Source organism: Besnoitia besnoiti, chromosome X (assembly GCF_002563875.1).
Source record: "Besnoitia besnoiti strain Bb-Ger1 chromosome X, whole genome shotgun sequence".
Classification (NCBI taxonomy): domain Eukaryota; phylum Apicomplexa; class Conoidasida; order Eucoccidiorida; family Sarcocystidae; genus Besnoitia; species Besnoitia besnoiti.
This window is the reverse complement of record NC_042365.1, coordinates 1,848,321-1,859,064: the sequence shown is the minus strand read 5'-3', so window position 1 is coordinate 1,859,064 and position 10,744 is coordinate 1,848,321. Positions and strand designations below refer to the sequence as shown.

At 55.5% G+C, this 10,744-nt stretch overlaps 2 protein-coding genes across 2 annotated transcripts; one reads left to right on the top strand and one right to left on the bottom strand.

Moving 5' to 3' along the window:
* Nucleotides 1–910: 910 nt before the first annotated feature.
* On the bottom strand, nucleotides 911–2,251 carry BESB_018140 (uncharacterized protein; the record flags this gene model as incomplete). Its single annotated transcript, XM_029360529.1, has 3 exons — nucleotides 911–1,078; nucleotides 1,394–1,519; nucleotides 1,955–2,251. The coding sequence occupies 3 exons, from the start codon at nucleotides 2,249–2,251 to the stop codon at nucleotides 911–913; spliced, it is 591 nt and encodes a 196-aa protein (XP_029216505.1).
* A 2,521-nt stretch (nucleotides 2,252–4,772) lies between these two features.
* BESB_018130 (CHY zinc finger protein) lies at nucleotides 4,773–10,155 on the top strand (the record flags this gene model as incomplete). The annotated part of the gene is made up of 8 exons (XM_029360528.1): nucleotides 4,773–6,724; nucleotides 7,060–7,207; nucleotides 7,613–7,919; nucleotides 8,077–8,289; nucleotides 8,777–8,873; nucleotides 9,228–9,399; nucleotides 9,499–9,660; nucleotides 10,036–10,155. 8 exons carry the CDS (start codon nucleotides 4,773–4,775, stop codon nucleotides 10,153–10,155), a joined length of 3,171 nt encoding a protein of 1,056 aa, XP_029216504.1.
* Between the last annotated feature and the right edge of the window lie 589 nt (nucleotides 10,156–10,744).

Below are 10,744 nucleotides of genomic sequence, written 5' to 3'. Positions count from 1 at the left end.
ATGCATCTCATAAATCGGCAGCCCTGGCCACAAAATATCATCGACCTCATCCCACAAGAATGGTTCAGTTTCGCTAATATTTGTAGTGCAAATGAAGTAACTGTGGTGAGCCTGCCGCGGGAGCAAAATCACCACTCGTAGCCACAGCAGACTTTCGGGGAGAAAAGTGACATGCTGTTTCCCATATACTAATATCCATTAGGCGTTTTCATTCCTTGTGTCCTCGGACACGTCCACGCAGCAGCTTCTCTAGTAGACTGAGTGCACCACCAACTTTCAAATACCACGGCATATTAAAGAATGGATGTAAATCGCCCGACAGGCAGTTATGACAGAACGCCAAACTCAACTGGGGCTAGCTGGATCCAATTTGGGCGAAGTTACTAACTCTGCATAAGCATTTTGTTGCCGAATATCTCCCGTCAAACCTCGCAAACAGGGTGGCTGAGAGTCGTCGGTTCATGCGGTTTATATTAGTGGTGCCCGGCTGTGGTACGCACAATGACGTTCCGCGCTAACGGAATGCGTGCTCCCCTTCTTATAACAACATGCGTAAATCTGGAAACTGCAGTTTCTTGGCGTGTGTCTGCATGCGGAGGAAGACGGGTGCAAGGGCGTCTGCATGAAATGAACACGGCCACGCCCTTCGGCTGCTGCATGGGGCTCCACAGGGCGAAAGACATTAGGATGGAGGAGGGTTCTTCACTGTATTCTTCCCTAAATGAAGGGTTGCGCGTAAAAACATTACATGGCGAGCTACCTGCTCATGCCATCGAAGTAACACATTCACGACAAAAATGCCGCCGGAGGGAAGAAATTTACGCGCTTCTTACATCCGTGCTGACAGTTAAGGTCAATACCGAGTGGGGTTGCACGGCATAGGAAGTGAGTCGATCGCCGGATACAGATTTTAGTCCTCAAGCTTGTCGATCAGCTCCTGAGGCAGCAAAACCTTGTCAATGATGTAAATGTATCCATCCTCAGCTTCCAGAACGTGGCGCAGGTCGACGTTCGCGCAGCATGGCAGACTATCGGGATCGTCGCAGGGGAGCGCGCGAGTGTAGTCCGACACGCACAACTGCAACACGCAGAGATACAGGCGAATCGGCGTATTGGAATAACTTACCATGAGAAAGTCGGGAGCTATGTCTGTTATCCTCCCCTCCCGAATTCGGGTAACACGACTTACATTGTGTCAGAGCTGCCGTCGCAGGAAGAGCGCGTAACTCTAAGCTATCGTAGCCTTCAGTTGCCTTGTGAATACGGGTGCCGGTGCCTTAAACTTAATCGTGCAAAACTATAGAATGGGATCCATGAGCTGCTTTTCGGGGGCGAAGCTCTTTTCGCGGCAGCAGTTCTTCCCACAACAGGGAGGCTAAACTGCAACGCTTACCTTTCCTCTGCGAGAGATAGAAGAATACTCCGAGAGGATGGAGACCAACGAATCAACTTCCTCATATTTGCCTGCCTTGATTTGTTCCACTGTAACGCCATGATCCGTCGACGCAAATAGAATCAGCTGAGATAATCAATAAGACAAGCAACAAAGCCGAGTCCAGCAAGACCACGTCAAGCGGACTTCATGTTTTTTGGGTGACCGAAGTAAGGCGAATACACCAGGTAGTCTCACGATCCAAATCTAAGATAGAGCCCACAGCAAGTCGAAGATAGGCGCTGGCGCTACCCTGGTTCTGATTAGCAGGTACCCGGGTTCCCCACATAACCAAGATAGGAGCGTTGGGTGAGAATGCCACAAGAGGAATCTGCTGTCTGTGGGACGGGTAGCTGTACCGAGTTGAATCTCCAGCTTTATTCATACAGCGCTGCCTACGCAGTTATGCAGCACTGCATCATGTACTGTCAGTTCTTTTCTACTCTGATAGCTGGTTTCCCCATCACCATTATTGTACTCGTGTGTTAGCAGCTTTTCACACGGAACGAATAAATGTCTTACAGTCTCCACGTCCTCGCTGTTCCTGACGAGCTGCGATTTCCATGTAGGATGTTCCGCCTCAAGCTCCTTGAAAGCCTGGTTCGAGGGAAGCACGATGGTCACCTTGTCGCCGTAGTGCGAGAGGTCGACCTTATGCAGAATTCCAGACTCTTCTGCCCATTCGCGAGCCGCTGACAGCTTCGGATTGGTTCTGATGATATCCACAATGCTTTTCGGGACAGCTTCAGCCGACTGCGGGTACAACGCGACCCCTGCGATCATGGCCGTTAAAGCCCCCGTAGCCAAACGGAACATCATTCTCGCCAAACAAGGAAGTAGCAGAAAAGGTGCTGAATACAGCTTAAAACGGACCGCAGAGAATGTGCCAGGATACGAAGGAATACCAAATAAAAGAATTAATCGAAACGAATCTCTGACCGCAAAGTGGTTTTGCTCCTAGACTTCCACCGGATCACGAGAAGGCGGGCCTCAAGAGTGCCGTTCAAAGGGCGAGCGCGCACACAAGCGAAAACGAACATGCTCTGCTGTGTCAGTCGCTCACTGACATAGGCATGTTTTTTGACTTCTCAAAACGTATCCCTGTCACATCACACTGATGCGAAAAGAGTGAGAGTCCCAAGCGCTTCCGCCTACCTTGACTATCGACTTCGCCAACAGCGTGCAAGAGAAGAGCGACTAAGCTTTGTCAACACCGCACCCCTTCTAGGTCAGTCGAGTAGCCACGCAACCGTTTTGCTTGCAACTGATGGATACAGATACTGCGTCTGTTCCTCCGTGACCACTTGACACGGTTTGTGAACAGAGAAACGAACTATGTCTGGAGGACGGGGGGCCTTCTTCTTCAAACACCAACTTCGTAAGGTATCCGCAAAACCTGTTGCTTGGTACACATTCTCCGATACAGCTTATAGCATTGACTCAAAAGAGATCGCAGTTACTCGACAAACACGCTTGTCTTAAGGCGCACATTCTGGGCAGCGCACTCTGCTTGGCGGAGAAGACTAGGCTGTCTCCGACTGTAGCGGCATCGGGACCGCATGAGTGCCCACCTTCCAGCCGTTCAGTCAAATTGTGAAGTGTGTCAACTTTGCATTGCTGGAGATAGAACAGCTGAGCATTTCCTCAGCTCTGCCATGCCTCGAAGCGTATCCAGCTCGATGAGCTCCCACTTGGGACACCTCGCTGTTTCAGGTCCTCAACGCAGTTGTTCCTTTACACTACAAACAATACAGTCAATATACAGAGCCCCATTGGACTCTTCTTTGACAAGGCCCGCCAAGCACAAGACCTGTCTGTTCCTGCACACCTGCTCCGCCGGTCAGAGTGTTCGAAGCCCGCATTTTGTTACCCACCGATGTTTTTGTCTGTGTGCTCCTCACGGGCTTTGTCGTTCTTCGTTCGAATACGTTGTTTGAGAACGATTCAATGCAATGAGCGCCGTATTCGACTAGCCTGTGTGAATATGGAGACTCTACATCGGTCCTCAAGCTTGTGACACAACCCAGAAAAGGTCCGTATGATATGAAGCGCTTCGGAGCCTGCAAGACAAGGCAAAAAACACTGCTTTGCTTAGTCGACGAAACAACAAAAATAGGCTGAACCTGAATTAAATGAGAAGAGTCCTCCTTCTCAGACAGGAGAGTCCCTACTAAGCGGAGCAATGCATGCCCGTGGCCGCTTCGGACTACTCGGCGCCGAAGAACACGTTCTGGTTTACCTCTGTAAAGGAGCTTGAGCGCTATGATTTCCAACCAAGAAAATATGCGACAAACTCCTTTGCAATACGTTCTGCGAATTAGCAACGATACCGAGTGAAGATCGCGGTGTGAGCCACATGAGACACATGTATCGCCATATCATTGTTGCGACTGACTCATTTAGACGATGAATGCGCCAGCCAGCCAGATCCGGATATCGCGAGTCAGATTTTCGGAGACTCACACTAGTCATTGCTTCTTTGCTGCTGTACCCCTGCGGATACGCGACATCGTCGCTCGCTCCCGACGGAAACCACTGCAGCGACTGTATTTCCATGACTAGCGTGGCGAAGTTCACGCAGCCGCGGCGCAATTGCGTCCCCCTTGTGGACTGCTACCGCTTAGAGCTGAGCGGATCCGTCTAACGGAGCGTAGACAAGGCGGATCAACTCAACAGCTGCTGAGGCGAGGAATTGCAATTCTTCATCGCTGGAATGCGTTGCCAGCAGGCATTTGTGCGCTCGCCAGCAACCCTGGGAGTCTCGAAATACCTGAGTGAAACAAAGACATACTACCGTCTGTGCTTCGTAGCGAAATTTTGTCGGTTAGGGTGGCATGCAATTGTCTCGACACAAATACTGGCGCGTGCATGTGTGGGGCTAGCAGGTACCAGGCGCTGAAGGTGATCTACCCGGCGCCGAGAAAAAACAAACGAGCAGCCAACGGCAGCGGCAGCACTGGCTCTCCACCCAGGCCACAATCATCCAGAGCCTTTTGCTTCTTTGCACGTATTGCCATGCAGTGTTCGCTTTCGATAGTGGCTAAGCACGCAAAGGCTCCGTTGATGCCGAGCTTCACTTTCCACCGCCCGCATGACTTGTTGTGCTTTCGGCAAAACTGCGTCAACCAACTTTCCATGCCAAGGAACCCATTCATTCATTCTGCCCCCTTGTGTCTTTTCGGCGGCCTTAGTTGTTTTTTTGACTGGGCAGCCAGGGCCTTCCGAACCGGCAGGACATAATAGCTCAACCAGCTGCCTTGGCAGATTGACTTCCGCTGCCGGTACATCTCATAATTCTCAGGCGCGACCCAATAAAACTTGGCCCGGCAGCTGCCAAAGGATGGAGGATTCGGGCTTGGACAAGCACCGAGGGCCTGGACTCGAACCAAGGTTTCACGGCGAGGCGTCGAGCGGGAGCCTGCAACAGAACAGGACTGCTGGGATGCCACTCCGACTGCGGAGGCAGCGGGAAGTACCATGCCGTTTCTTCCTCCAGGGTCGCTGCGTGAAAACCAATTCGTGTCCATTCCTTCATAACCCATCTCTAGGAGGCGCCCAGAGAAATCCCGAGTCGAGCCACGCTTTGCGGTCGCCTCCGGAGGACTCTCATTCGGCTGCGGACCTGCCTGCGGAGCCTGCAGGAGAAACGCAGCCGAGTTGCCCGAGCCCGGGGAGTGGACCGCCGAGTCATCGATCGCAGTTGGGGCGAGACAGGGAGGTTGCTTCGCGGGGAGGAGGGTCCCAGCGAGGCCGCGGCGGTCATACTTGTTCTGCACGTCCGCGTCGACCAGAAAGCTCGCTTTTGTCATCGAATTTTCACTGCATGGAGGGGCAAGATGGGCAAGAGGAACCTTCTGCTCCTTCAGTGACAGTTCCCTCGGCATCGGGCAGTGCCGCTTCCGACGCCCTTTCCAGAGGACTAGCGGCTCACGACTCCGAACCACGCGGGCGCCGCCGGCCGAACCTGGCGCGCCCTGAAGGGACTTCTTCGTCGACAGCCGTGCGAGGCTCCGCTCGACGAGGGAGAGGGTCGTGTCGCGCGCCGCGGAGAGATCGCACAGCGGACGGCTCCAAAGAAGCTCGCAAGGGGGGGAACGAGGGCGGCGCGGCGACCGAGGCGAGCGCTTCGCCGGCCTCTGCGCAGAGTGAAGGCCCGCAGCCTCCGTCGCGGGCGTCAGGCGTCTCTAGGCCTGCGGCGGGACCGCCGAGACAGGCTGTGAGTCGGCCGCCGTGCCTTCCAGGGCAGAGTGGCTTCCCTGGCGGACCGGCACGCAACCAAGGATGGTCTTGGGAAGAAGAGAGACTCCGACTCCAGAGACTGTATGGGGCTTCCTTCTCTCGAATCCCTCCATTCGCTGAGCCCGTCGTCCGGCCAAGGGCAAGCGCGGACGGGGCTGGTAGCGAGCCTGCGCGGGCTGCGCCTCAGCCCTGCGAACAGAACGAGGGCGAGATCCCGGCGGCGGGCCTCAAGGAACCGCAGCGGGCAGGCGACGCCAGCGTGGTGGGAAAGGCAGATGACGGCAAGAGAGAGGATGGGCGTGAGGAGGACAGGAGCCCCAGTGCTCCTCGTGAGGAGAAACAACCTAAAAGAGGCGGAGCTTCCGCAGGAGAGATCGCGGATATCATCCGCTTGACGCATATTCCCACCGACCCCGACTTCGACTCAACCCTGCTTCCCAACGGCCTGACTGTGGAGATCACAGTGCGAGCCCAGTATCCAGGGATCGTGGGTCAAAGGAAGGCGACGGAGACGACCCCACATGAGAGGACGGAAGGTGCGGTCGCGTCGTCTTTTCCCCAGAACTCAGCAGCGGAAGGCCGCGCTGCTTCACCAGCTGAGCCGGGAAAGGAGGAAGACCAAGGCGGCGCGGGGGGCAAGCAGGCGTCGTCGGCGGAAAACCACGGAGAGCAACTTGCTCGCGGAATCCGCGAACAAGAGGAGTGCGACAGTGACCAGGAGAAGAAGACGTCCGCACCTGCGGCAAGTCAGCCACCGCACGACATCACTTCCCTGCGGGTGTGTAATGCAGAACTGGGGGAGTTTCTTGTCGAGACGATCCCTAAGGTTTTTCAGGAATACGTCTTGAAAAACCCGCACGAATCTTTCTTGGTGCATCGGGCGCTCAAGTTCGTCGACAGGCACTTGGCGACCGTTTTCGCCCTCAGCCGCCCTCGGGGCCCGACCACCGCCCAGACGTCCTCTGGAGGGGCTCAGGAGCCTCCCGGGGCGCACAAGGCAGGGCCGGCGGAGGAGGAGAAAAAGGGGGAGTGGACTTTAGACGAACAGAAAAGGTGAGATTCGATCAGTGTGGCTTGGACACGCTTTCGCTTGCCTTGCTATAAAACGCAGAGAAAACAGAAACGAACGAGGAGACGCAGAAAAGACCGAAGCGTTTATGCGGGGACCGGTGGCCGCTTGCGTGCCGTTCGCGCAGCCAAAGGGGCTCGGGAGACGAAGTATCTGTTGACTTGTGATACTGCTGAGCTGTACGCTTCTTCTTTCTTCTCCAGGCTTGTTTCCACGTTTATATTGCTCTCTGTGTGCTGCATGCCTGGCGTCCACGCCTTCTCGGCTCTGTTCTCGCGAGTCTGACTTTCGCCTGACATTTCTCTGTTTCTTTGCTCAGACTCGAAGAAGGCCTGGTGTGGTATCGCCGAGTCGCGGATCCTGTGACAAAGTGGAAGCTGATTGGCTCCTTCGTCCGCACGCGATCTGCTAGGGAATGCGCTCAGCGCTTTCGAGATTGTCGCGAAGCGATCCTCCGCCGGGCAGAGGTAACGACTGTATTTTTCGCACTGCGTTCTCTGCATGGGTTTCCTGGCTCCGTACGTCTTGTTTCGGTGCCCAAATTCCACCCGCAGCCGGCAGTTCCCCGCTCAGCGGTGCAGAGACTGTGATGCATTTCCTAGAGTTGCTCGATACGTCTCTCAGGCCTCTCCTGTATCGCTTTGAGTCTAGCTTTCGTAAGCGTAGATCCATCCCTGCCCGAGGAGGACATGAAACTCCAGGCACCTCGCCCGCGACTTTTTCAGTGTCCCTGAAACCTTGGCGGTCGGGCAGCTCATCCGTGCGTGTTCCCGTGTGCCTTCTGTGGCAGATTGTCCTCTGTGTGCCGCTTGCTGACAGCCTTGTCTGGTTTCTGGAGGCTGCGTTCCGCTCTGTTCCCTTTCGCGTCTCAGGCTGTCCGCGCTGACGCTGCCGAGGCCGACGGAGGCGCTGCAGCAGCTGATGAGGAGGCGGAAGAAAGCGAGGCAGATGAGTCTCCAGTCTCCGCGCCCGCCTCGGCGTCGGCGGGGGGCAGTGCGACGAGCGACGGCGGGAAAGAGTTGCAGGGCGCCGCGGTCGGCCTCGTCGGCTTCCAGCTGGAAGGCGCCTCGGCGATGCACCCCGCGGCGCTCAAGGTCCTCGTCGCTTGCGAGAGATGTAAAAAGCCCGCGGACGTCAGACTGGTGACGCCAAAAGATGGAACCTCTCTCGAAGTGACGGGTAGGAAGTACAGCTGCCTAGAGGAGCTACGCGTCGTGCCGAAGGCCAACCCCCCCGGGGATCGCGGGGCGGGTCTCATCCGTGCGTCGTTCGTTCTCCGTGTGCACGGGTTTTCGTCAGGATTCCTTGTGTGTCTTGGTTTTTCTGTCTTCTACAGGGACGGCGACGGACTGCGCCACCTGCCACCTCCGGATGGTCGTTCGGTTCCAGCCCAAAATCGCATTTTTGTCGACCTCCGGAGGGCACGCGGGCGACACCATCGCCACGGTGGAAACCATCCAATGCCGAATGCGCGACTTGCTTCCCAGCGACTACATGGTCACCTGCGACAAGTGCGCCGCGACGATTAAGATTAAAGAAGTCTTCTCAGGTAGGATTGAGCTGCATGCAAGAGGCGACGGCCGGCAGAGTGACCCGCCCTTCGTGGCCTATAAGTATATATCTAAATATATATATGTTTATATGTTTACCGCCCCATATGTAAAAGCAGAGTTCTGCCGGTGCTGGTGTATCTGTCTATGTACGCCTTTACTCGTGGGTAGCTGATACCACGTGGCAGTTTTTATGGCTCCTGAGTAGGTATACTCAAGTTTAGGGTTTAAGGATGCTCGCCAGACGCAGGGGTGGTGCCGGTGGATGTCTCACGTCCGTTGGCAGGCGCGTGTGCGCGCCTGGATCTCATGCGTGGGCTCCAGAGTCTGTGTGCGCGGCTCGCATGTTGAGCTCGTCTGTGGTATTGTACCGGTCTGTCTAGCACCCCGTCAGCGCCTGCATTCCCGACTTCAGCGCGGCCGTCTGCAGAGACGCTGTGAGAGGGACTCCGTGGAAGTCCCCCCTGCGTCTGGTGTGTGCTGCAGGCGCTCCGCGAATTGCAATCTGCAGGCACTGCCACAACAAAATTCTGCTGTGCTACCAGTCGGCGTTTTACTCTGGACGCGCGGAGGCCGATGCAGGGTACGCCCCTCATCAAGAGATCATGAAATAACGAATTATCCACACGAAGGAAAGGAAAAGCGAAAAACGAACGCAGCCTCAGGACAGAAGAGTTCGCTTTTGCGACGCGCTGGACGAAGAAATGGGAAGCGGATCGCTGCGAGGCAGCGATAGCCCTCGAGGAAACAATGCAGAGCAGTGAAAGGGAGGGGAGAACAAAATGCGCGACACAGGGGAGGGAGATCAGAAGAGCGGGCAGGAGGTGAACGAGAGTTCGAGATGACGGCACTGGGTGACGATTCGGAGGAGGAAGCGGCTTTTCTTACGTCCCTGAATGCGTTGGGCTTGCGTTTCTGTGTGTGCTTTTTTCGTTAGAATGCTGTCAGCCGTCTCTATGAAGGGCCTCTCCGTCGTGAACAACTCAGAAAAGAAGAAGAAAGCCAAGGACGAGCTGACGCTGAAGATAGGCACTCCGCTGCCAGACAACGGCACCTGCAAGCACTACAAGAAGTCCTTCAGGTGGCTGCGCTTCCCGTGTTGTGGCAAGGTGCGTCGGAGTCCGTGCTCCCTTTACATGCGACTGCTATTTTGTCACACATGCTTCAGCCGTGTTTCCCGGTTTTTGCTTTTGGTGGGGCCGCTGCAGGCATTTCCCTGCGACCTCTGCCACGACTCCAGCGCGGACCACGACCACGTGTGGGCGACTCGGATGATTTGCGGCTTCTGCTCCAAGGAGCAGGCCTTTGGAAACCGTCCCTGCGATTGCGGACATGCGCTAACCAAGGATGGAAGCACGTCTCACTGGGAGGTAGGAGCCGCAGAGGGGCTTGCCCCGCCGCCCGAGCGTTTGCCTCTTAGCTTGAGGTCACGTAGAACTCGCTGACTCCCTAACTATCATGAGGGCGTCGTAGATCCATCATTGGATGAGCGGGGCTCACGACAGAGGTGTCGTGCCGGTGTGAAGCACACGCTCGTCTAAAGACTTTCGTCCGTCACATATCCGTTTCTGCACCGGCACAGGGACTCGTGCATAGGGTTATATGCATGCCTGTATGGTGGCGTACTCTCTGTGAATCTGCAGTGGGGCTGGGTATCGAGTTTAATGTCTCTCAGTGTACGAGTGCGCGCCTCGATGAAGCGCACTCGTTTCTGTCGATGTGGTCTCCGGTCACTGTGTGTTCAGGGAGGAAAGGGCTGCCGAGACGCCGTTCGGATGAACCGAAACGACTCGAAGAAATACAAGCTCCTCAGCAAACAGAGAGCCGAAGCAGCGGGGGGAAACAAAACTGGAGGTCGCAAGTAGTTGCCAGCTCCTCAGCAGAGAGCCGAAGCAGCGGGGGGAAACAAAACTGGAGGTCGCAAGTAGTTGCCAGTCCTGTTTTTTTTTTTTTTTCACAGAAGCCTGCGATATGCGTTTTTTGGTTGTATGCGGATGGGAGCGAAGCACGGGAATGGGGAGGGAGTCGTTTTTGCGTCTCGGTGTCACACAGCAACAGATGCTGTTTTTGTTTTCTGCGTTCAGCAGCAACGGCACGCCTTGCCACGGTAGATTTGAGCATATGTATCTATTCGCAGGTATATGCGCAGCGTGGCCTCCCTGGCGCCCCTGGTGTGTTTTTGTTTGCATGATGCGTCTGGATTCGGTTTGAGAGGAACCTTGAGCTGCGCGTCTTTTTTGTACGTGCCGCAGCCGCTCGTTTTTTCGTCTTACTAGAGAGAGTCCTTTGTCTAAGAGGGAAAGACTGGTCTCACTCTGTGCCTTTGCGGCCTGAAGTCGCATTCCGGTGGTATTTCACACACATGCAGCGTACACGTGCCTAGCGCCACCACGGGGAGCACACTTTTTCTTTCGAAAGGGATTGAGGTGCCAGCCAGTTCGAGAGTGGGCATGT